The sequence below is a fragment of the Erithacus rubecula genome, assembly GCF_903797595.1.
Source record: "Erithacus rubecula genome assembly, contig: SUPER_Z_unloc_3, whole genome shotgun sequence".
NCBI lineage: Eukaryota > Metazoa > Chordata > Aves > Passeriformes > Muscicapidae > Erithacus > Erithacus rubecula.
Genome location: NW_027635944.1, coordinates 854,516 through 881,924, shown reverse-complemented (window position 1 = coordinate 881,924; position 27,409 = coordinate 854,516). Strand labels below are relative to the sequence as shown.

Sequence of the window (27,409 nt, the reverse complement as noted above, 5' to 3'; positions counted from 1 at the left end):
CTTTGCTCATACAAAGGTTTTATCTTTTTGTCAGTTTTGGATTACCTTTACAAAAGTAGTTTTTCTCATAGTTTTACTTTTCTGGGCTTTCTACTGCATTATAGAATATAACAAGCATATTTATAGTCCCAATTCTACAATATAATTAAATTAAAACTAAAAGCTACATTTCAATGTGGAATTCTAAATTCATAGTTAGATTTATTTGAAACTATTTTTAAAAATCAACATTCTCCTTTTCTACCTAGAGAAATGCTCTACTGAAAATATATAAAATACATTTAGCAACATAAATCGAATTATGTTTCCTCTGAGACTCCTAATTGATCCATAACTTTTTAAAACTTTGAAAAAAGCTTCCTACATGACACCTTTTGCATAAAGGTTACTTTGTACAGTTTTATTTTAAAACAAGTATTGTCAAATGAAATTCTGCTTTTCGAAATTGCAGTACTTTAGTGCCGTCTTGGCAACATTATTTAACATATGGAATTACTTTGAAAAATAAAGAGAAAAAACCTAACAACCCAATAGCAATAAAAAGTGTTTTACATCATTAAAATAACCCAAAAAGTTTCTATCACAAACAAGTTTTAGTACAAATCAGCAGGTAAGATTAATTTAGGAATTCAAAAGAATAAATTCTAATTGTATCATAGCCTTAATTCTAATGCATGCTGATCATACTAAGAATTATTACTTGAATCTACACAACTACATGGGAAGAACAATCCTTCCAAATATGACTCTGACATCTTTTTTTAGGTTATATGTTTGTGTAAATCCTATTGTCATTGAAATAATGAATTCTCTGCTTTATTGAATTCTGAAAAGTGGGAAAAGTCAACTGATTTTTTTTTAATAAGAATATACTTTGATCATATTTAATTAGAAATGCACTTCTAAAAGTGCAGGTAAAAAAAGGAATACTGAAGCCAAATAATAAAAACAGAAATCCCAAAGACACCCATCAGGTAAATTAGGGCCAAGGAAAAGCTGCCTGTATAAAGACTGTGTGAAAATTATGTTTGAGTCCTACAGGAATTAGCAGCAAAACCTTGCATGCCACAGGTTATAGGAGACCACAGTAAATATATATTCCTTGCAAAAGATATGACAGAAGCAGGGCTTGAGCTTGACCCCTAGTCTTGTCTTGCAGCTGCAGCTCTGAGAAGAACATGCATCAGGACAATTTCTGAGCTGTCCTGTGTGTTGGCCCCCTTTGAACACCAGCTATGTGGCACCACTTCCCTAGAGATGAAGGCACACGAATATGCCCTCAGTGATGTTAAAAATGAATAAAAAGTGAGAAGCTGAAAATACTGTGTTGATTGTTCAAGCATTAAATTGAAAAAAAAAAGTCACTATAGCACTTGAAAAATTTCTTGGAAGGTCAGGTTTCATCCATCCCTTCTCTAGGACTGAGAAACAGGTTGTGTCTATTAGAACAATATTTTAAAAATAACAGCTAAAAATTAATAAGCACAGGTCCTCAATTATTGGACAGGCAGTGGTAGAGGGATTTATATGAAGTGTAGACTCCAACAGATATATTAGCCTAAAACATTTGAGGGGAGATGGTGAAGAAAGCCATTTCCACATTTTAACATGTGAAATGTTAAAATTCAAGTACAGTAATTACAGGCATTAATACCTGCAGCTGTGAGCTTTGCCTTGTGAGCACTGCAGCAAGGGCAAGCTCATGCCCCTGTCAAATAAAGTAATGCAATGTTATGCAGCAAACCTGTGACCATGGTCTTGCAGTTCCAGGGCAATTTTTTATGAAAATGCTCAAAAGGAAATCAATCACTTCCTTCATCCTCATTTATCTTTTCTATTGTTTATTTTCAATACAAAAAACTGCATAATATAAACTGGTAGTTTATGCCCTTTTTTGTGAAGCCCACTGAGTCACCAGCTTGTTTCTGGAAATAAAAATGAGTGCAACAAAGTGTATTTACACTCTACTCAGCAAACAAAAGTCACCTCTTCAGTCTTTAAAGTGATGTCAATGCAGTCATCACACATTTTCAAGCCATAACGCACACATTTTTTTATATGCAAAGAAGCTGTTAGGCAATATGGTAATATTTGTTTCAGTACCACCATCATCATTTTGATGAAGCCATCAAAAGGTAAACAAATACCTTTAACCTTTAATTTTGAGGCATCAACTAAATTGCCACCACTTTCTGAATTTTTTTTCCCTTTCCTAATTTGATAATCTGTAATTTAAAAAAGTATATACTGCATCAACTGAAATGAGTTTTGTCTCTATTTTGACTTTCAATCCTATTTCATGTTGTATCACAAAACAAATGTAAAATGAGGATGCATATTCATGCAGCATCATGAATGTCTGTTGAAGTAGCAAAAAAAACCTGCCATATGCCATACATTATCCAGTACTCCAGGCTCTAAAGGCTATTGTTTCTTTGTAATGTTTCTTCACCTGTGCTGTCATATATGTAATTATAATAAAGCACAAGAATGAGGCTTGACAAAGTTCTGACCAGGCTACTTCATTCATGCAAATAATATAAAGGTTAGTTAAAAGATTTTATTTTTTAACAAACTACTGCAAGAAAAGTGTCAGAACAAACAATGCAAATATTCATTTCCTTCTAAATCTTGATTCTGAAATATTTAATAAGAATCATCCCTGTCCTGATACTTGTAAACATCTACCCAGTCCCATGGGATCAAGTACCTTCTCACTTACAAAACTGCAAGTCAGAAAAAACTGTTGAAACTACTGAATTTCAGATGCATAAATCAAGACCAGTCAAATCTAATGGGGTTACTTGTATGAGTAAAAGATTTAAGAACCATACAGTTTTTCTATAACAGTAGAAATACTGTTATATCTGCATCCAGTTATTTAAACATCAATATAAAACTACCAAGCACATTAACAGCAAGGGAATTTATACCTTTCAAAATTACTAATGTGGTGACTTACACTAGTCACACTGTTTACAGTGAACATTTATATTGCCAGCAATAAACCTTTTCATGCTGTACTTTGTCTTACAAATCTGAATTCAGCTCTTACTGGTAATAGGAAGTACAATGTTTTCATTTAACTGACTTTCTCATGAGACTTGATTTAATCAATTTCCTCTTCCATTACTGATATAATTTACCAAAGAGTTATAAAGAAGTGACTCATGGGAATATCAAAGACAGAGTTAAGTTCATCTGTGTGGGGTGTGTAGGCTTTAAATCCAACCCTCTTACACAGCTAACCTAGATCACACTTCCTCAGCTTTGTACTCCAGCGAAATCTGGTATCTTCCACTCTGTACAACATATTTAACCTAATACAGAGAAGCATGCAACTAGTCCAGAACCCCAGGTTACTGACAAATTCAACTATTTTACTTGGTTAATGCTAGAGCTGTACAAAAGTTTACACATTTTTTTTGTGTAAAAGTAAGGTTTGTCAGTATTCTTTATTTATGTCTCCATATGTAACCCTGTTGACTTTGATAAGACTAGAGCACCTGTTCATAACAGTTTAATAGTATGAAAATAAAAAAATTCTCTCTGACAGCATCTAAAGATCCACTAAAAGAAAAAGCAATGAGCAAATGAGACCAAAAATATATTTGCATCATGTAGCATTCAACATGAATAAAACAGCTACATTACTATAACTAACATTTAGTGAGGATTTGAGAAGTTTTATGGCACACCAAAGGACTCTATTCTAGCACAGAGTATGTCTAGCACAGTTTTGCATATTCCATGTAAAGCTACTATTTGCAATAACAACAGTAATAAAATAAACACACATAAAAGTGGCACAAAAAAGTGACATCAATTCAAATATACACAGGTCTCTCTTGCTGCACCATTTTTCCAAGTGCTAGAAGATTCAATAAAGTTTTCACTGGATTCACTGGAATCTTTTGTTGTGTTTAATGGTGACTTCAATAAGAATTTAAAGAATAACTTAATCCTTTTTTAACCCAGACCCCTGCAAGGCCTATATTTTAGATTAAGTGTAATTAATCTCATTAAGTTAAAAACTAACTTAAGCTTCTAAATTGCTTCAGACTACAGACAAATGCCAAAGAAATCTAATACTGAATTCATTACAAACATCTAAATTCACTAAAACTAATGATAAACAAGTTACAGCTCTCAAACCCTATGCATTTCATACATTTAAAGAATATTCCTATGTGTTCTTTTAATTTGGAGAGCAGAATCTTACAACCTCAGGGTTGAGAGAATGCCTGAAAGTGGTTTTTCTTGGAGAAAGCATACAAGTTTCTATTTTACATTTGTTTAATACATTGATATTAAACATACCAAAATACTGAAATAAGGAAAAGATAGTCAGAATGACAGCAATGCATTGGATAAAACTATGTGTTCTTTATAAATGAATTTTGATTTCCATTTGAAACATTGTTTCAAAGTCCTACTAGAAAAGAAACATCAGAAAAACTACATAAATTTCAGCTGCCACTAGAACTGCTCACAGTGCAGTTACATTCGTCAGGCAAGAAATGGAAATTGTTCAAATTTCACACAATTGGAATGGCATTTATATACATAAAAGCTTCAAAAGGAGCAGTGTGTTGCAATGGTAGAACCATTTATTGATGCCAACACAGTCCAGGGCCCTTTTGGGTCATGGAATATTAACTCTTATAGAAAACAAAGCCCTGTAAGTGCCTTGGCTTGCAATTCAGCATGACCAAAAGTATGTATTCTATCACCATCTGTTGAAACCAGGTGGAGCAGTGATTCTTTATCTTTTCCATAACCCATCCTTCCTTCAGGGAAGTATCTTCTGCTAATGGGCCATTAAGTTTCACTGCATGAGTAATAAAATTACATCATCCCATTTTAAGATGCTCCACCCAGGGGGGGGAGCAAAGCATTTTATACCTAGATAAAATCTGAGATTTGGAACATGAGATCAGCCTTCTTCCACTGGATTCCAGAAGAAAGCCAGATCTTTCCATATCATCACCAGACCTTCAAAGGAAAACTGCACCTTTCTACAGGGCCACTGCTTCAACTGAACCACATCTGTCCCTGCAGGAGGATGCACCATTTAATTGGACTGTCATCAGCACCCTGACTGACAGGATGTCAGGTTGTATTCTGACTGTCAGTGTTTTGCAGGTTTTTTCAAGGTTTTTTCAGGTTTAGTTTTGGGTCTTTTTTGTATTACTGTATTTTTATTTTAATTTTCCTAGTAAAGAACTATTATTCCTATTCTCACATCTTTGCCTGAAAGTTCCTTAATTTCAAAATTATAATAATAATTTGGAGGGAGGCGCTTTACATTGTCCATTTCAAGAGAGGCTCCTACCTTTCTTAACAAACACCTGTCTTTCAAACCAAGACATATTTTGGCACCCAATGTGAGGCATGAGGGCATTGAGATAAAAAGGAGTAACAGTTCTTGAGTAATCTAATTTTTTGTGTGCTGGATACAGAAACCTCATTAGGTGGCATCATGTGGTCTAGCTAACCCTGGTTCAGGTGGCACGTGGTTGTGGCTGCATTTCTCCCATTTCCAGGCCCTCATCCAAACATGGGCCCTATAACTAAGGCTACTGGATGTTATCCAGTTTGCTTTATGGGTTAATAAGGTAAGGAATTCATGGATCTTCAACTTCCTCTGGAAGGCAGGAATATGGATTCAGGGCTACCACACACTAACTGTATGTTTTTGGGGTAATTTTTTCCTTACAGTACTTGCTGTAAGGAAATGACACCAGGGGAAACTTTCTCCTAACCCTTCACCCACTATTTGCGGGTCTACCCCACCAGTTTTTGAAGGGTTCAAAACCTTATAAATGCTAATGATATCAAATAGTGGCCAGTATTGCTGATATGCCTGTTCTGTTTAGCATTCAGAGATAAGGGAAGACTGGCTTGGATAACCACCCTGATATCTAACTCAGAGAACAGGGATGCTGCCCCACAGCCTGACCCTGCCCTACAGCCTACCCCAGAAATAAGCCACGCAAATTGGATGGGGGTAATGGAGAAGAAGATATTCCAGGTGCTGAAGGAACATACTTCCCCAGCTGGTGAGAAACCCTCCCCCTACCTCAAAGAGGGACACTCTAATGGTGCAGCAGTGGAACCCACAAACGTTACATCTGTCCAGGTTCCAGCTGAACCACAGGGGCAGTCACAGCCAGCAGCAGTTGCCCCTGTGGAAACTAAGAAGTCTAAGATGAAATCACAGCACCTAGTTAATAAGGATAAGAAAGAAGGGAGTTCACAACAAGCAGGGGAGCCAGAGGGTGAGATCATCACCAAGTTCCTGTCGTAGGAAAGTCTCCATAACCTGTGTAAAGACATTGCTTGGTGGGACCATGAGCCTTTTACAACTTGGTTACTCCAGGTCTGGGACCTTACGGGAACAGGTGTACAACTGGATGGAACTGAGGCCAGGAATTTGGGATCCTTGGCCCAGGATTCAGGTGTGGACCAGATATTCGTAAGGGAGAAAGGCCTCCTTTCCCTCTGGGACCGGCTTTTAATGAGTGTGAGAGAGAAGTTTGTCCACAGAGAGAGAATGCAGGAGCACCACCGTAGGATGCGCTGGAAGACCCTTGAGGAAGGGATCCAGCAGCTGAGAGAGACAGCAGTATTAGAGGTACTCTTTGGGAGGGATGGACAGCATGACAATGACCCTGACAAGGTCAAGTGCACAGGGCAGATGTTATGGAATCTGGCAACCTTGGGGCCATCTCAATATACCACCTACATAGCAATGATTAATTAAATTCTTAATTAATTAAATGATTAATTAAATTATTAATGCTGATAACCACCCAGAGACAGTGGGTTCTGTCACCAACAAACTTGAAAATTACTAAGAGAGTATGATCAACAGCCTTATGCAGGCCAATGTCACTGCTGTGATTAAGGAATCCAAAGAGGAAATGAGGGAGATGAGGGAGGAGGTGAGGAGGATCAGTTCCTATATGGCACCTGTGCAAGTCATAGTCCCCAAAGTCAGAGTGAAACATCTCCAAGCTATGGAGAGGGTACACCCCACGAGCTGACCTGTGGTTCTTTTTGCACGACCATGGGGAAGACATGGGAAAATGGGATGGGAAACCCACTTCTGTCCTGGCAGCACGGGTGCGTCAGCTCAGGGAAACACTAACCAAGGGAGTTCTACTAAAGTGAAGGTAGCCTCAACCTCCCATGACCAAGGTGCTGGGTATTACAGAAGAGAAGATGATGTGTCAGATCCCCTTGAAGGAGCCCCTGCTATGTATGCCCAGGAAGGAAATAATAACCAGGGCTAGAGGGGCCCTGCCTCTAGCCAGGGAGAGGCATGGGATGACAGGATCTATTGGATAGTGTGGGTGCGATGGCCTGGCACGTCAAAGCCACAGAAACATAAAGTGTTAGTTGATACTGGTTCACAATGCACCCTGATACCATCAGAACATGTGGGGAAGGTACCTGTTTCCATTGTTGGGGTGACGGGAGGATCACAGGAATTCACTTTGCTGGAAGCTGAGATTAGCCTGACAGGGAAGGGGTGGCAGAAACATCCAATTGTAACTGGCCCAGGGGCACCGTGCATTCTAGGCATAGACTTCCTCAGGAACGGCTACTACAAAGACCCAAAGGGGTTCAAGTGGGCTTTTGGAATAGCTGCTGTAGAGACAGAGAGCATTAAGCAGTTGAACACCTTGCCTGGACTGTCAGAAAACCCCTCTGCAGTAGGACTCCTGAAAGTGACTGAACAACAGGTGCCAATTGCCACCATGACCGTGCACCGCCGGCAGTACCGGACAAATCGAGATGCTGTGATCCCCATCCACAAAATGATCCGTGATCTAGAGAGCCAAGGGGTGGTCAGCAAGAGCCACTCACCCTTCAACAGTCCTATCTGGCCTGTGCAGAAATCTGATGGGAGAATGGAGACTGACTGTGGACTATCGGGCATTGAATGAAGTGACTCCACCGCTGAGCGCTGCCGTGCCGGACATGCTGGAACTCCAGTACGAGCTGGAGTCCAAGGCAGCAAGGTGGTATGCCACCATTGACATTGCAAATGCATTCTTCTCCATTCCTTTGGCAGCAGAGTGCAGGCCTCAGTTTGCTTTCACCTGGAGAGGCGTGCAGTACACCTGGAACCGACTGCCCCAGGGGTGGAAGCACAGCCCCACCATCTGCCACGGACTGATCCAGGCTGCACTGGAGAGGGGTGAGGCTCCAGAACATTTGCAGTACATCGATGACATCATTGTGTGGGGGAACACAGCAATGGAGGTGTTTGAGAAAGGAGAGAAGATCATCCAGATTTTGCTGGGAGCCGGTTTCACCATTAAAAAGAGCAAAGTCAAAGGACCTGCCCGAGAGATCCAGTTCCTGGGAGTGAAGTGGCAGGATGGACGGCGCCAGATCCCCACTGAGGTCATCAATAAGATCACTGCAATGTCTCCACCAACAAGCAAGAAGGAGACACAAGCTTTCCTAGGTGCTATCGGCTTTTGGAGAATGCACGTCCCTGAGTACAGCCAGATTGTGAGCCCTCTCTACCAGGTCACTCACAAGAAGAACGATTTCCATTGGGGCCCTGAACAACAGCAAGCTTTTGCCCAGATCAAACAGGAAATCGCTCATGCAGTGGCCCTTGGCCCAGTCAGGACAGGACCAGAGGTAAAGAATGTGCTCTACTCTGCAGCTGGGAACCATGGTCTGTCCTGGAGCCTTTGGCAGAAGGTGCCTGGTGAGACCCGAGGCCGACCCCTGGGATTCTGGAGCAGAAGCTACAAAGGATCTGAAGCCAACTACACTCCCACAGAGAAGGAAATCTTGGCTGCCTATGAGGGAGTTCAAGCTGCCTCAGAGGTGATTGGCACAGAAGCACAGCTTCTCCTGGCACCCCGACTGCCAGTGCTGGGGTGGATGTTCAAAGGAAAGGTTCCCTCTACTCACCATGCCACCGACGCCACATGGAGCAAGTGGATTGCCCTCATCACGCAGCGCGCCCGTATTGGTAACCCAAATCGCCCTGGGATTTTGGAGATAATTACGAACTGGCCAGAAGGTGAAGATTTTGGTCTCTCTGATGAAGAGGAGCAGAAGCAAGTGACCCGGGCTGAAGAAGCTCCACCGTACAACCAGCTGCCAGCAGATGAAACATGCTACGCCCTTTTCACCGATGGTTCCTGCCGCATTGTGGGGATGAACCGGAAGTGGAAAGCTGCCGTATGGAGCCCCACACGACAGGTTGCACAAGCTACCGAAGGAGAAGGTGGATCGAGTCAACTTGCGGAACTCAAAGCTGTTCAGCTGGCCTTGGACATTGCTGAGAGAGAGAAATGGCCAAAGCTCTACCTTTACACTGATTCGTGGATGGTAGCCAATGCTCTGTGGGGTTGGCTGGAAAGGTGGAAAAAGGCTGACTGGCAACGTAGAGGAAAACCAATCTGGGCTGCTGATGAGTGGAAAGACATTGCCACTCGGGTAGAGAAGCTCCCCGTGAAAGTCCGTCATGTGGATGCCCATGTTCCCAAGAGTCGGGCTAATGAAGAACACAGGCACAACAAGCAGGTAGATCAGGCTGCACAGATAGTGGTCTCAAAGATAGACTTAGATTGGGAACACAAGGGAGAACTGTTCCTGGCTCGATGGGCCCACGATGCCTCAGGCCATCAGGGCAGAGACGCCACCTATAAGTGGGCACGAGACCGAGGGGTGGATCTAACCATGGACAGCATCTCTCAGGTTATTCATGACTGTGACACGTGCGCTGCCATCAAACAGGCCAAGCGGGTGAAGCCCCTCTGGTATGGGGAGGGATGGTCCAAATATAAATATGGAGAGGCCTGGCAGATTGACTATATCACACTGCCTCAGACCCGCCAGGGCAAGCGCTACGTGCTGACCATGGTGGAAGCCACCACCAGATGGTTGGAGACCTACGCTGTGCCCCACGCCACTGCTCGGAACACCATCCTGGGCCTGGAAAAACAAGTCTCTGGAGGCATGGTACCCCTGAGAGAATTGAGTCAGACAACGGGACTCATTTCAAAAATAGCCTTATAAACACCTGGGCTAAAGAACATGGCATTGAATGGATATATCATATTCCCTACCACGCACCAGTGGCTGGGAAAGTTGAACTGCGCAATGACCTGCTCAAGACTACCCTGAAGGCACTTGGTGGGGGAACCTTTAAGAATTGGGAAACAAACTTAGCAAAGGCCACCTGGAGGGTCAACACCCGAGGGTCCATCAATCAAGCTGGTCCTGCCCAGTCTGAACCTTTGCACACCGTGGATGGAGTCAAAGTCCCTGTGGTACATATGAAAGGCATTTTAGGGAAGACTGTTTACATTAGTCTCACCTCAGGCAAAGACAAACCCATCCGTGGAATTGTCTTTGCTCAAGGACCTGGTTACGCTTGGTGGGTAATGCATAAAGATGGGGAATCCTGTTGTGTACCACAGGGCGAGCTAATCTTAAAACAGAACTGAGAGTAAGGTTTCATTGTAGAGTTTAAAGAGGATACTGATTTGGTCTCATACAGACACCAGTAGAATAAGCAAACATCTGTCTTTCAAACCAAGACAGCAACCCTATTAATTCCAGTTCTCCCAGATGATGGGTTTGTGATTTATCAGTTGGTCACCCTCACCATGCATTGACCTAAAATTAATTGTGGGTAGGGATGTGTTGTTCACTGACCATGGAAATACTCTAAGCTGAAGCAAACATTCAGCCTGATCAGACAGAAAAGGAGTAACAACAGTGATGCAGTGACGGGCATATGTCAGAAGCATCAAAGCCATTCCAGATATTGTCATACATGTATCCTCTGGGAGTTTGCTTTTATTTCAATTAGATATGAACAAAATCCTATTAATGTTGTGTTTTCAATCCATGGAAAGCAAATTATTTTGTTTACAATGCACAAGAAAGAAAACTGTACAGAGTATCAAGTTTAATACTGCCATGTTAGCTAGGTCTGGAGTTTGTGTTGTGTGGCAGTGACAGGATACATCTAATCTGTTACTGATATGACTGGGGTACATACAGAAACATTTCCCATGTCCCACCAAGAGACTTTGATAAACTGCTACTGAATACTTCATGGGGTATAATACCTTGAAAACTAAAGAAGCTAATCTGAGCTATATAGTCACTCTGTAGATACCTGCATTAGTTCCACTCGACACCCCACTGGTAAAACTACAGTTGTGCAAGATGGGGCTTGGCTGCTCGTGAGAAAATGGATTACTCTGCAGCCCAATCCTGCAGGGAAGGGGTCTACTAATTTCCAAGAGGAGTAGGGGAACTTCCACAGCTTAAAGCTGTTCATTTATGCTTGGCTCATTGGAGCACAGCACACTCACAAAAGCATCTGATTTTTTTTCAAAGTTTAGTGTTTGATTGATTTGTTTGCTTCAGCTCAGTTCAGATTAGTTACGAGAGATACAAGAGTTGATGTTCTACAATTCATAATGTTGAAGGAATATGAGTGGAATAATTGAATCAAAACATTTAGTAAAATAAAGTAATTGAAAATCTATATTAATAACTTTTTTCACTTTTCAGAACAGCTCCATGACAAACGTGATGTCAACTTTTAAAAGGAAATGTGAGATGAGGCTACAAGTCACTACTAGAAAAACTTAATAGAAACTAAGAAATAAAATCATTAATGGATACTTGGGTAAAAAGTCACTGCTTTGAAAATAGTTAAACAGAGGAAAATTCTGCCTCACAAATTTATTACTGTTCTTAAAAGAGGTCAAGCATATAGACAGAGATGGGTAAATAGATACAGTCTGGCTGAACTTCCAAAGGCTTTTGACAATGACTTTCACCAACAGGTTTTAAGAATTTAAGAACTCATTGCAAAAGGCCTTTGCAGAAGTAAGCAATCAAAACCCAAAACTACCAAAAGCAAAGCTTAGGAGTATTGAGTTACTTTTTTATTACATAGCAATTAGTTACTTGCAAGGAGTGAAGGTTCCAGATGGAGTTCTGTTGGTTCCATTGCAGAACCTCTTCTAGAACCCACATTATTTCTATATAAAAAATATGCACAGAAATAAGAGTGAACAATGAGGTGTAGATGTCAGCTATGACAGATGTAAAAACTGGAACAGCTGACTCTGCATGAACTGCAAAAGCACACTGCAAAACTGAGTGACAACAATATCAAATGAAACCAAGCACAGACAAAAGGAGATTAACTTACGTACAAACTAAACATCACTCTAAAATGAACTGTTCAGAGCTGCCTAGTACTGTCCCATTAAAAAGTGACGATCTCAGGGTTATGACAAACTGTCAGCTTGATGTAAGTCCCCACAGTAAATTACATACTAAACATTAGTTATAATCTGAAGAATAAAGCAGAGTATGTGAAATTATGAGAATAATGCAAGGTTTTGTCACACTAAGTACTTTGTAGCTCTAGTTCCCTGTATTCAAAGAGGACATAATAGATTTGAAAAAGCTTCCAAGTAGGAAAAGAAGAAAGGACAAAGACACGGTACAACAGAAGTTGTATGAGGAATAACCAAGTAAACTAAGACCCTAGAGAGTCTAGGTACAACATAATTTAGAAGCAAATATTCAAAGTCTAAATAATCATGTATGGTGTAAGAGTGGACAAAAATCATCTTTCACCATCTTTTTCAGTAGCCATCTGACAAAACTAGTAAGTAACAAGCAAAAGAGAGGTACATCTTCACACAGAACAGTAGCGAATTTTAAAAATCCTTGCCATAGAATATTGTGGGTTCTGAAAGTTTAGTTTTATTTCAAATAAAATGCATCTGGACAAAGCAAGCATTGAGAATTTCACAGCTGAAAGAAGTGTCAGGAAGAAGGATCTGATGCTTGTTTTGTTCTTCTTCACCCAGGACAGTAACTTAATACCACTGCCTGTGCCTACAGTAGTGGCATTTAGACAGATCCTCTATTGGACTCAGAATGGCCTTCCATCCTTTTGGGTCTATTTGAATAAGGGCTTTCAGGTGAACAAAATTGTTATAGGATCTACTTGTCTATGCCCTAGGTGTCATACTAGTGGTTTTAAAGGTGCGACACAGCATGTGTTTTCTTTCTTGCCTGTTTTTAAGACATCAGATTACTGTGTAAATACATCCCACAAAGAAAGGCTCCATAAAAGAAAAGGAAATATTCTCTAAGTTTATCCAGAGGCAAAACTACTGACAGACAACAAAGAGAATGGAAATTTTCAGTTCCCTTGAAGTTGCAAAATACAGCTTAAAGACTAACTAGCAAACTAGATAAGAGAATGTAAAAGTAGGCAGACAGGATGCTAAACATAGCTAGAACCAGTGGATAAAAAGATAATGAAGGACCTAGTAGGTTTTGTGGCAAAGTTATGTAACCAGAAACACTGCACATGCCCTCAGAGAAGTTCCAGGCAAGATTTACAATACTGGGGGCACCCAGTGAATACAACCAGTAGAGAACACCTGTAAATTGGTTCTAGGAAAGTTAGGTTTATGTATTAGCTAGGAAGTACATTTTAATGAATATGTGTGATCATGATGGAATAAATACCTTGTTGTGAAGTTTTACAAAACACATTGGATTAGAGGAAAAATCCTCTGAAGGTGTCCAGCACTGTAATAGAGAATGCCTATATTCTAATACCTCAAATTCTGTAAGAAAGTTTACTTTCAAGCTGTTTTCAGTGGTACAGTGGTTTCAGTGGTACATGCTACCACTGATTAACTATATATTTCTAAAAGGAGAACATTATCCAGTTCTAGGCTTGACTTTCAGACACACAGCACCATTCTGCAACACTTCACTGCCTTCTAAACATTCTTACACAAAACTCACTGGTTTTGTTCTAGTTTGAATAAAATACATAGCACAGATTTTAACTGCGACTTGCACCATCTCTCAACTCCAATCTGGCCCCAGAATATAAACTTAAGTGATGCCTGTTCCCTGCTGGCACAGAAACATCCTAAAAAGAAAAAACAAAGAGGAAAAAAATGTAATTTGAGCAAAGATGAGCCCTTGCTGATGGCCATCCAAAGTCTGCCATCCCCCTTGGGATCAGTTCATTCTCTTTGGAAGAGTCGGTGCATACAATCTTTTTTTTCCTGATTTATTTAAAACTGTATACTCCATCTAGCCTGATTAACATGCTTTTTACAATCACACCTCCATTGTGCAACATCTTGTAATCCACAAGAATGTCCACAACAAGCTGTTCTGGCAGGACTTCATTCTGTAGTTCTCATACTCTGCTGGACTTGCCAATGTTGCATTCCAAACAGTTTTTCATTCTGCAAATATCAATTGAATTTGGCCCAGTACATTGCCAAATAAACACTTACTGTCTTAAGGTATGTATCTTTGGCAAGCAGGATTCTATTTGATCATTTCTTTTCCTGTGTTTGGCAGGTGACAAGGAGTACCACATGATACGGTTGACTCGTATTTCCCCACTTGCTGATTTTACAATGGAATATTTGGACAAAGGTATATTGGTCAATCACAGAAGCACAAAACACAGCTGTAAAACATATGCAAATATGTCATATGCAAATATGACATTGGAAATGTCTTGCCTGACAATGAGCTTCATTTATGCCACTCTACAAAGAAGTGGGGAGGTTGTATACAAGCAATACATCATTTCTGGTCAAGGCAAACAGTAACTATGATGATTGTAGGAGTGGGAAGTCTATCTTTTAATAGGAAACCAGAATGAAAATAAAGGCTGGCCTTGAAAATGTAGTGGAGAGACGGATTAGCCATTTAAGCATGAAAGCAGATATGTAACATTGGCCATGACTAAATTTAGTCTGTTAATTTGGAAAAAAAAAAAATCACTTTTAGAACTGGTTCACTTCAGACTAGTTAAAACTGGAGTGAAAAATCCACTTATAAACACCTTAAGGTACACGACTCATGACTCTGTCCAATTCAATATTCTTCAGATTTTCATATTTATTATTTATGCTTAGTTTGAGCAGATGCTTTGTAAAGAAAAACTATCTATCTTCAGGTACTACTTGTGTAATAGTACAAAATTCCTGAAGCAGGGCACAGAATTAAACTATGGAACCATACGTCAAAACTTTATAAGCAAGACAGCAATTACCTGACACAGTTCCTCTTGAAATTGTTTTGATCAATATTTCATCTAGTGACCTGAATACTGGCATAGAAAAAACACCAACTAAACTTAAGATACATAAAGACAGATTATATGCTAGTCTGTTGAGAGGCAGGAAGAGAATTAAAAGCAAACTGGCAACTTCAACATGTGGTCTGGAGAGGCAGAACAACATTCAGCAAATGCATAAGCAAAGTACTACACCCAATAAATAGCAACCTGCAGAATAAATTCAGGCTGGAGAACAGTGGGCTAGGAATTCAGCAGCATCAGCCTGTGGACCATAGCAGATCACAGGCTGAACTCCATCAAGAATGTCATATGGCTACAGGATAGACAAATGCCATAATGGGTTACATAAATAGGAGTGGTTTCTTTCCTGAGCATAGATGAAGAAATCCTTATGCTGTTCTCAGCTGTAATGTTCTGGCAGCTCCTTGCTCAAGATAAGGATCTCTTAGAATGACCAGAGTCAAACAGCAAGACTGGTCAGTGAAAGCCTCACTTACATAAAACAAAGGAAAAGACTGAACTTGGACAGAAAACATAGAAGTCTGGAAGAGGGAGATGCTACAACTTTTCTGATGTTGCTACTCTTTACACTCACAGAGAAACATAAAGCTTTGAATTGCAGAAAGACTAATACAGTTTCGACTTCACTAGGGCAAAGAGTATAAACCACTAGCTCCACAGGCACTGTGGAACTCCCTTACTGAAGACCTTCAAAAACTGGTTATATATCTGCCAGGAGATGTGGGCACAGCTGGTTTTCCTTAAAGACACTGCAATGGACAAACCAATTTGTAGTGATTTCCCTCTTGCCTGTGACTTCTACAGCTTTAGCCATTGTCAGTCAGAGGTTGTCATACCAGACATGAATGCTGTCACACCAGAGGTAAGATGTACTATGGATTTACCTCAATATGTTTTACAAACTTTTTGCAGTTCTTCCATTTAACCCAGTCTGGTCCACTTCTGCACTTTGTTCGAGAGAAGCAGTTTGCACAAACATTGCCATTTGTAAACTGGGCTTGCAACTAATTGTTATTCTTAAAAATACAATTTAATTTATGCTTGCCTAAGGGCTTTAAATATTAAAAAATTCACACAATTTGTAGTTAGACCACTACAATGTTAAACAAGATTATCATCTACCCTCATTTTGTAACTACAAACAAACACTATTAGATTGCCTGGATGACCAGAAGCCATTCCTTTTCTTCATCCAGTTCCTAATGAAAAGCTCACAATTACTAGTTCTAAAATCTGTTCTGTCTCCTTCCTCCCTATTTTAACTGCAGAGATGAGAGAACTACCACTAAATATGAAGAAACAGCCACAGGATACCCTTTGTACTCTCCAATATGTTCAGGTGTACTGGTTTTGTGGTATTATGAGCATTTGCAAAAATTTTGTTTCAGGACTTACATTTTCCAAATACTTGTTTATTGGTGGTTATTCTCCACCACCCCTAAATGTACTTTTTTCCTCCTGTGCGTAAGAGAAAATTCAGTTTTCCTTGGTGTATTTGTGTAACCCCTTGTATATATCTGCATATGCATACAACTTAGAGTACACCTAGCTTTAATTCTTTTCATACCACTGTCTTGATACTTGTATCCTTAGTAATCAGGACTTCATTAAATGTATTCAGGTATTAAATTTTAATAAGGTATACTCAGTTTCAGTGCTGTGTGCACACAGGCTCTTAAGAGGTATGTTTCTTCAATTATTTATCTGTATTATGGGGTACATGAACTTCTTTGCACAAAGGCCTATCATCTTGCTTTTTTGAGACATCCTTGTAAAGTGGTGGAGACTTTTGGCAGCAAACTCCTTCCTCAGAAGAAGACAACAACATTAGTTTAGGCTTTTTATCTCAAAATAAGTTCCTTTTTTCCTTAACTGCTCCCTTATCTTGAAATTTGAATTACTTAGTTTGCAAAATTTACTTCTGCCTTCCATCCGGAATAGAGTTTGCAAATGCAACATGGCCATTCCTCTCATTCTTTCTATCAACTGACCTTGTTACACATCATCTTCTCTGTGACACCAACGGAATGACAGGTTTGAAATGAACTGTTGAAAGTAACAGGTTTGAAATATTATTTACTAAAACTTTGTGTGATCTGCTGGCATTAAACAAATATTCCAAATTAAAACAAACAAACCCACCACAAAACAGTTACAGGCATGTGATATTGGCATTTGCATTATTTAGAAAACCAAACCTGTCTATCTTACTATGATTCCTGAGGCATAGCTTAAGCTCAGCACACAAGGTGCCTCTTGCCTAACAGTGTCTATTTTTTGCAAGAAGAAAATTGTACACATAGGGTGGTCTGTCACTTGCAAAGGGCAGGGGATACTACTCAATTCTGAAAGAGATCAGAAAAGTAAAATTCCTGGAAGAATACTATTAGGAAAAGAAAGATGTAATGTGGTGAAATGCTAAACCATCCTCAGCTCTTGCCTAGAATCAAGAAAGAAAAAAGGAAGAGCAGGATCTAAAGTTTACTACTGCAGCATTTCTCTCCCTTTTTGTAACCACAGTTATCTTTATCTCTTCCATTCTCCTATCACCTTTGGGGTATCAACTGTTTGCTTCTCCCGTGCTCGTGAACCTTTAAGAAAAATCCACTGCCTGATGACAGCAAACAGTCACAATATTTAAACCGACTATACGAACACTACACAGACTTTATGCTTAATCCTTGACAGCTGCCAACAGTGAAAGAAATGTTCCTGAATGTCAGTGAAGGATACATTTCTTTAAGGTAAGGTCTGCTTTGTGCAGCCACTGCAAAGTTAGAAAACAAGCCAGCAAAGAGGTGCTGGGGATGCACTATAACCCAAATTGCTCCATCCAGCATGGAACTTAGAACAACACCCTGGCTGCTTTATGTTATGCTGTCTTATCACAGTCCCAGAGGGCTTGCAAGTCCAGACTACTGTCTTAGAAGACCCGTGCAAAAAGAAAAATTCAACCCTCTTTCTTGCTAGAGAAACTACTAATTGCACTTCAAGGATAGAACAAAAAAGCTTACATCGGAAAAGGAGGAAAGAAGTTAATTCTATGCATTTAAGTCCTGATATTACATGCTTGTGTAATTTTAAAGTCCAATGAAACACAGAAGACATATCTCTAATTGGTAATACAGGAAATACAAGATAAACAAGAAGTATGTCAGAACAAATTGTAGGAAACAGGAAACAGAACATGTAGCCTGGAAAAACATAGCGTTAAAGAGGATTTTTTCTCTGTGGCGCAGTGATTCCTAAAAATGGAAATTTCCTCTTTTCAATGAATAGAGAAGCTAAAGCTTTGAGTTTCATAATAAGACACTAAGACCTCAGAAGTCTGAGAGCAACAAAGTTTACCAGAAGCTGTGAATTTCAATTTCAATGACCAGCAGGTCATCTCAAGGCCTCTTTTAAGAGCCTCTTCTGCCATCTATTTCTAATTGACTTGTCCAGTCATTCGGCAAGCCTTTGCAGGTTTGTCATGGCAATGAAAATTAATTAAGAGGTATTTCAAGACTCAACTGGATATTCTCCAAATCACACAAGCATCAAAAAACAGTAAGTCGAATTCCTCCTGCTACCAGGAATGCAATAAATAACAGGGAGAAGGGATGTTGGCCAGTATTTACAATTCAGAGCCTTCCTGGGTCTACCATCTTGTCTCCACTGATAAATTTAATGTACCTTTCAATGCCATTTTTCCACAAACACAAAACTAACAGAATGGTCAGTGCAAATAAGACCTTTGGAACACCTCTTTTCCACTCTTCCCTTCAGCTCTAATCATGCAATTTACTGTTGTTGGAATGCTCCTGGTTTGCAACTACCTGACTTCCATTTTTAGTTTCACTGCTTCTTATCTTGCATATTTTAAATAGGTTATTTTTCTGGATAATTTGTAAGCTGGTACTTTGCACCAACTGCAGGCAACCAAAGCAATTTAGCTTTTTGCCCTTTATTTTTAAAGGTGAGCTCAAAAATTTAATGCAACCAAAAATATTATGCCTATTGTGCAACACTATGATAAAGTTCTAATTGGTGTATATTGCTTTCAGAGCACATTCAGCTGAGAATAACTTTCAACATCTCACACAAAATAATTTTTTCAATTACTTGCAATTGTCTGTCAATAATAACCAGCAAATTATTGTCCCGTTCTTATCTTCTTTTTGCATTTCCTGTTTTGTGTCAAATATTTTCCTGCTTTTCCAGATCTATGAAAAAGGTTTGCTATGGGCAAGTCCACCTCATCTGCCCAAACTGCTCCTAGTTCCCTTTCTCCAAAAGTTAATACCTTATTCTGTTTACCTGTCTTTACTAGACACACAGTCTATTCTTTCTTCATCCATATACCTAGTAAAGTATTTTCCTGCTTTTAATTACTTATAGTTTCTACTTTCTCTATTCTCATCCATGTATCTAATCTGTAATTTAGCCATTATTGGTATCTCATAATTGTATATAGAAACTTTCAGTGACGTAACAACAGAGGCTTACTATATTCTTTCCTTAATTCAAGATGGGATTTACAAATGCAAAGGACAAAAAGGCAGGATCTGAGCTGACCAGCCAGTCTGACAAAATTAAAAATGGGGAAAGGTGCATCCTGCAACTGACTGTTGCTTATTTTGGCACTATAAGGGCCGAGACAGGAATATAAACATCTTAAACAAAAAAAAAAGTGTAATTCTAAAAGAAAGCCAATGCAAAAAAAAAAATTCCAAAATGATAGTTCCCAAGTAGTACTTAAATTTTGACATGCAACTTTCTTCACAAATTTTAGTGCCTCCATCTGGAAGTAGTACTGCCAACTTGCTCAAGCGCTCCATGAAAGAAGTTGGTACTCAGTTTTTCTAACTGCATCTTTACACACACATCATGTTTTGTGCTACTCCAGTGACATTTTCCAGCTTTTCTGATGCAAATAATTTATCTTAAATGACCACACAGCTGTCCTATTCAGGCTTGCAGTGAGTGGGAACATTGAGATGTACTTTAAACTTTTGATTCAATCATGTAGTAAGTGGGAACTCATTTTAAAACACAATAATAATCGGGTCCTACTTTGATTTGGTTGATATGAAAAGCCTGGAGTGTAAACACAGCTGCGTTTTTGTAAATCTCATGTATAAAAGGAAGCCTTCTGTACCTGTAAATGCTCATTTCTAACCTTTCAATTCATGTAGAATAAACTACTGTCTAGAAAGAATGTACTTGGATATTTGCACCCAAGCATGCAACAGGATTGTTTATTTTTCAGGCACTTACCTTGTAAACCCTACAAATGCATCTCGTATTTTGAGTACAACTGCGAGGAAAGCCTAGAACACGAAGTATAAACTTCTCACGAAAAAGTGATGCCAGGACACTTTAAAGAGAACTGTGCCTAACTGTAGAAAGGGGATGGAATCCAGTGAGAACCAGGTGTTTGCTCACTCGCAGTTTCTGAGCCTGGCTGGATCCAAGGATTTTCTGATGCGGTTGGTATTTGGATCTAGGCGAGCCCAGGTGCGGCCCCGGCCGCAGCAGCGCGCTCTCCCTCCCGCAGCCCGGCAGCCGCTCGGGACACCCTGCCACCGCCTCCTTCCGCAGCCCTCGCCAGCGGGGTCGGGACGCCACGTCCCGGCTGCCGGGCGGACCGGCTCGCTGCAGGACGAGCTCTCCACCGGCGCGGAAAGGGGACACGGGAACCCGCCGCGGAGCGCAAAGTTCAGCCGCCGCCAAGGCAGCGGGGCGGCGCGCAGAGCCGCGGCGGGACGCCCCCGGCGATGCCCTCCCCCTCCCGCCCGCGGGCGGCCCCCTGGCCCGCGCCCCGTTCCTCACCTGGCTAACAAGGGGAAGGCCACGGCCCCAAGCTCTCCGGCATACCTGTCCCCGCGCATCACCTCCCGCGGCCCGCGGCGGGAGGCCGGGGCTGCTCCGCTGCCCGCCCCGCGGCGGCGGCGGGGCCTGCGGCGGGGCCGCGCTCGGGCAGCGGCCGCGGGGCCGCCCGTCCCCTGCCCTCCTCCTCGTCCCTGCCCTGGCGGCGCAGGGCGGCGGCAGCGGACCCTGCCCGCCCTCCCGCCGGCCGGCCGCGGCGCCGGTGCCCGCTAGGAAGTAGTTGCGAGTAGCGTTACCTGTCCTATATTGACGTATCCGTATTTGCTCGCTATCCTGTTGGCCTCCGGGAGCCCCCCGGTTATCCGCACAGCCCAGTGGTTGGTGTAGAGGCGCGTCCTGCAGGCGGGCAGCAGGAACCCCAGCACCAGGGTGAGCCGGCAGAGAAGGTCCCCGCCGCCTCCGCCTCCCCAGCAACAGCGGCGCTTCCAGCCCATCTTCTCCTCCGCACGCAACCCCCACAAAACTTCTCCTTCCTTCTTCCGAGGCCCTTGTCCTCCCCTCCGGGCCGCTCCGGCGGTACGTCCTCCGAAGTTAGCCCGAGGAAGAAACTAGGAAGAGCCTGGAGTAGTGCATTGAACCGCCCGGGGGTTAAATGATGCGGGGTTGGGAACAGTGGTTCTGGTCAGTGATTGCTGCTGTGCCCTCTTCCCGCCGCTCTCCGGGGATTAAGTAACTTGCTTGTGAGAGCTTCTCTCACTGTTCTGAGCGCCAGCTTCTCCCTCTATCCCTAGCTACATGGGAAGTCGTCTCTCCGCGGGGAGGAGGGGTCCTTCTCCCTCTCTCTACGTTTCCCTCCTCTCTGACTTCCTTCCCCCTGCCAGCGGTCTTCTGCCTCCTCTACCGCGTCTGGCTTTTCTTCGCCTCCACTCGCTCCCTCTCTCCGGAATCCGGGAGCAGTGAGGCTGCGACGGCAGGCGATGTGTGAGTGTTGGCAGCTCAGAGCCTCAGTGCACTCCGACTCGGCCACCTCCCTCTCCCCTCCCTCCTCCTTCTCCTCCGCCTCCTATCCCCGCCCTCGCTCCCGCAGCGCCGAGGGCCAGGGGAAATGGCAGCCGTGTTGGCGCCGGGTTGCCTCGCTCTCCGCGCTCTTGGGCCCCGGGCTACTGCTGGTCTCGTCAGCCGCCGCCCCGAGCGCTGTCCCGGCCCCCCCGCCGGGCCCGGAGGCCGCCGCGCCGCCGGCGGGGCCGCAGCAGATGCGGCGAGGTGCGAGGCCTGCGGGCAGGCCTCGTGTTCCGCACCGCCCGCGGCCTCCGGGCCCTGCGCCCGCGGGAGAGCCCGGGCCCGGGAGGGGCCGTGCGAGAGCCCCAGCTGCTCCGGGAGCCGGGTCCGCCCTGGCCTGCCGGCCCCGGGAGGGACTGCCGGGCAGCCGGGCAGGGCAGGAGCAGCCCCGCGCTGCCTCTCCGCCAGCCTCCGTGTGCCCGTTTGCTGGCCGCGCTTCGCATACATTGCACCTTGTCATTTAATGCGGCCCGTCTGTCCGCACACACCACCCTCAAAGAGAAAAGTGTCTGGCTGCCGATTTGGCAGGAGAGCGGTGGTCCAGACCCAGACAGAGAGGACAGAGCTGCTGCTCTCTCATCCATGTCTCCATGCAGCGTTGCCGCAGCTCTGCGACCTGCTTCCATGTGCAGAGCACCTCTGGGCGTGGAGAAGATGCAGCTGGTCATCAGCATCTGTCTCAGGCGCTGGCTGGGGTGGGACAAAACTCACCTCCACTCCACCCCAAGCTTGTTTAACTGTCTAAGCATTTGAGCTAGCTTAATAGTTTTGGGCTACCTGCAGATCTACTTCATTGAGTGAGAAGGTTAAAATAGTCGGTCCAACAGGCCTCCTGAGGATCTGTTGCAGGTTTTGAAGGAATTTGAACGCGTGAAGCACCATTGCAATGCACTAATGTAAGTCCATGAATTATTTCTCTGAGAAAAAGGTGTTGGCAAAGGTGACTGACTTTGTAGGCAAAAGTTGGGGAGCTGTCACTCTCTTTTCCAGTGAAGTATGAGAACTTCAATATTTTACAAAAGGTCGTAGAGTAACATGGAGTTCCTTTTTTCTTCCACCAAAGCCTATGTCCCTACCTTTAAAACAGCTATTTTCCTAGAAAAGTAGAAATAGTGAAACACAGAAAGCCGGAGAGGTGTTCTCCACTTTGGGTGATTCTCTGCTTTAGGTTCATTAATTTTTCCCTTACACATCCGTATTATACTGGTGATTAACATCTTCCCACATCTTTTGATTGTTTTTGAAGAGTAGAAAGGGTGAAAATACATTCTTTGCTTCCCTGTTTGCTTGATGTCTCTGAGAATTTATTTGCCAGTGATTGCCTCATCTCTGTTAGTAATTTTTCTGTAGTTTGCATGCTCATTTTGTCAGCATATTCCAATGTGTTGTTTCGTTCTGTTTGTAGATTTAAGACCTCATGGCTTGCCTTCCCTAGATTTTACAGATGGTGGCTTACTGTTGAGCAAATTGTTCTTGTATTGAAACTGCAGTCAATGCTGTCATTTGGTTCAGCAGGCCCTTGTAGGGATTGTAGCTGTTAGGACCAGGCAGTTACACCTTGTTGCTAGTATTCATAAATACACATTCCTTGAATATGACATTAAATATCCTGCAGCAATTAGCCCTCCTTATTCATTGGTTCAATGATAATTACACAAGTCAGCTCTCATCCTGTATCTGGAGGGCTTAAAGTATGCTTAATCATGAATATCCTTGTAGAATAGTGAATCATGAATACCTTAGAGAAACAAGTAGCAATCAATGTGTCACAAAACCTGAGCCTTATGCAACCCCAGTTTGTTTTTCTGAAGAGGGTAAATGAAAAATCTCTTTTCTGGTCTTTTCTCAGATAATTTTACTGTTGTTTGGACTACCATATTTTTTGCTATAGATGATGGACAAAAGATGCACACTACAAAGAAAAAGCCATACTGTCATGTACTTGCTTCCAATTTGTCTCACTTTACAGTATTTTATACACAGGCACCAAAGCCACTAGGAATCAGTTGATTTGATAAATATATCATTGTCCCCAAGTATATTTTCGTAAATTGAATCATATTGCATAGTCTAACAAAAATGTTGTGAAAATTGTACTATACATAAAAATAGCTTCTGGAAAAAGAAGACTGTAGTCCCCAGAGGCATTTTTTTCTGTGATTATAGTCCTCTTTGCTGAGGCCACTGTGTTAGATGGCAATTATAGCTAGTGTGAGAGCATTTGGACATTGGTTGTGTTGTGAAGGATTTGAATATGTTTCAGTATGAACTCCAGACTAGATACCAGCGGAGTGGAGAGACCACTGAGGGGACTGGCAGCACTGTGGGAGCTTTATTCAGAGTACCTGCTGTATGTGGACTGTATGTAGCTGGTAGCTGGTAGCTGGGCTTGTTTCTGAGCTCTCTGGGAGATCAGAAAGCTTGTCTGTCTGTACACACCACAGGGAAAGCTTTTATCTCCTCTTGGCAAAGGCACTAATTTGCTCCATTTCATCTCTATTGTCACACCAGTGCCTCTTGTTTCCAGACACACGCACCCCTCCACCCCCTTCTTACCTCTCTCCTATGACAAAAGTCAGTATATGTCTGACAGCTCAAAATGCAAATTCCACAGTCTCTCTCTTGTCCTTTACATATTGATACTAATCCCTGAATCCCTCTTCTATTGTTAATCCCAAATGATAGTGATCCAGAATCTGACCTCAGTGGCTGTTCTCACTTCTCTTGTATTTTATCTAATTGTCTCTTCTTTTGCTGTTTTGCCTGCCTAGTCCTAAAATTATTATTTCCTTTCTAGTTCTTTCTCAGTCTGAAAATATCTGTGGTTCACCAGCTCTGGCAGCCTTTTTACTGTGCTGTGCTTCATGTCAACTTTCTAGCACTCCTGTATGTTTTGCAGATCAGGGCTCCAGAGATATGCTAGGCACCCCAGGGTCATAATTAAGGAGGAAACCACGTAGCATATATAAATTCAAAGAAAGTGGCAGCTCAGCGTCTTCCAGGAAGAAGTCCTGCAAGCAGATGTGCTGGCCCCTGAAGACATTCCAAAACACAGACTATTTTAAGAATAAACTGGGAATATATGTTCATCAGCCATTGGAGAGGGAGAGTCTGGTCTATAATAGATGAAAGAAAGGAAACCTTCAAAGAGTGGAGGTTGTGTCAGGGAGTTGTTTAGAGGTTGCCTTAGAAAGATGGATAGTTTTGGAAGGAGTATTTAGATTTCCTTAGTTTCAAGCAAAACTGTTTTTACTGGTTTTTATAAACAGTGCAGCTAGGTCACTTGACACCAGCCACCATACGATCCAATTTGCTGGTGTGCAGTTCTTTGATCTGCAGTTTTCCATGCTTCAGGCTTGCATCTGATTTTATGTATTTTAACTTCAAATGCTTTTGAATAGAATTCAGTTTTGTGGTTTTTTATTTGATTTTTAATATAGCACTGGTTTTACATATGATCAATTGTATTAGCAGGTTTTTTCCTCACAAATACCTGTTTCTTTAGCCTTTGAAGCAGGGTATGTATTTTGAGTACTTCACTGTTCTCATGGAAAGCCACCTATGTAGGTCCAGATTTTGAGTGAGTTTTCACCTGTGTGTTAGGCACCTTTATTCACATTCAGCAGCCAATACCTTGGGACTGCTCACCCCCTCACTAGGATTCCTCTCACTGTTCCCAGTGTGTAGATTATAGGGTCTGTACACCTAATTATGTGTGCAGTCCACAGCAAAGCATGACTTCTTATTACTCTTCCCACTTCTTGTGGTCACTATGGGAGTGAACATGATAATTGACAGTAGACTTTAATAAACTTTCTGGGAATGCCAAGGAGGAAAGTCTTTTGTCCTGAAGGCTTCCTTATCCTTCTCCTGAAGAGGACATGAGATACAGGACAGGTAAAAATACTCAACTGAGATAAAGAAGCTGAGGCGACAGAAAGGAGTGAACTGAAGGAAATTGGGATGGGTGTTTGGGCTCTCTCAGGGTGTAATCCAGCCCAAGCCTCAATTTTTCTCTAAGCTCAGTGTCAGAAGCTCAGTGATTCATGTAAGGAATCAAAGGGAATGATCCTTTATTTCTTGCCTGTTGGTAGTAAAGCAGTAGCATCTATGTCTGGATCTAGGAATAGGTGTGTGTCTGGGCTTTTCCTGATCACTGATAACTGGACTGATTCTGCCTTATTCATGTACTGTGTGAATTTCCTTTTGGTTTTATAAATAAGACTGCACTGTTTATTTTTCACCCTGTGTGCAGAATGTTACTCTTATATCTTTGATTGTGTTCTTTGTAATTTTTTGTAAGAATGTCTCCCCTCTCATTATAGTTATAGTCATACTGACAGACATAATTTGAAGAGATGCTAGTGTTTGTTATACCATTCTTGTACTGATGCCTGTGCCAGCATACTTACTTGCCATTTTCCCATTTGTGCAAATGCATCTCTTGGGCTTTAATCTAAACTGTTATTATTTTCTTCAGTGTATTTCTTTTTTATTTTCTCTTTTTATTTATTTTTTACCCTTTTTTTTTTTTTTTTTTTTTAACTTCATAGATCTAGTTGGGAATGCAAAGCCATACTGACTTTACTGGTAACACACAGTGCATAGCTAGAATGAATAGCTAAGGGATGGAGAGAAAAGAAGCAGGAATCTCTTTCAGCTGTCTTCAGTGCCTGACACAGCATCCTTAACAGTGAACCCTGAGTTCTTTTCAGAAGAACAGCTGTGCATTTTCCCTCTCCAGCTTCTCATTGGATTGTAAAGTTTCAGTCACAGAATCTCAAATGCATGGAAAAAGGTAATTATAAAAATGACATATGAAATTTTGCTATGAAAATTATCTCAAGGCTCCTTTGATATAATGGTGGAAAGTTTTTTCTGAAATTACTTATCCGAATGAGTTGATCTATATGGAAGAAGATGAGACATTTTTTCACCCAAGTTTAACATTCCAGATAACTTGTTTCTAAATTGTCCTCTGACTCAGAATTATTGTAGCTACCCTATTCTGTAAAATTGACTCAGCTGTACTGCAAGTATCTGTAGGATTTTCCTTTCCTTATAAAGTTATAGTATCATAGAAGCCATCAAATACACCTGATCTCCTCTTACAGCAATATGTTGTTGGTAGCATACAGCTGAGATAATACTCTTGCTAAAAAGAGTGACCAGTGGCAAGTGAGAATCCAACTCAATTTCAAAAACGTAATTAAAGAATAGTAGCCAAATGTCCTTACCTGAAGAAAGAAAATTCATGTCACATATTCCATCGTGGCCTGCTCTCATTTCATGAGCTCTGGTTGGACTGGTTCCATTTATGCCCTAATCCTTCTCAGAGACTACTGTAGACCCTTCACTAGTATAGCTAGTATT

At 41.8% G+C, this 27,409-nt stretch overlaps 1 protein-coding gene across 1 annotated transcript in view; it reads right to left on the bottom strand.

Annotated features, from left to right (window-relative positions):
• PCSK5 (proprotein convertase subtilisin/kexin type 5) overlaps window positions 1-22,030 on the bottom strand; it is a 175,844-nt gene extending 153,814 nt beyond the window's left edge. The window contains exon 1 of the mRNA XM_079331357.1: window positions 21,274-22,030. Coding sequence (XP_079187483.1) covers window positions 21,274-21,471 — 198 coding nt within the window. The 5' untranslated portion in view covers window positions 21,472-22,030. The remainder of the gene's footprint in view (window positions 1-21,273) is intronic.
• Window positions 22,031-27,409: the final 5,379 nt, after the last annotated feature.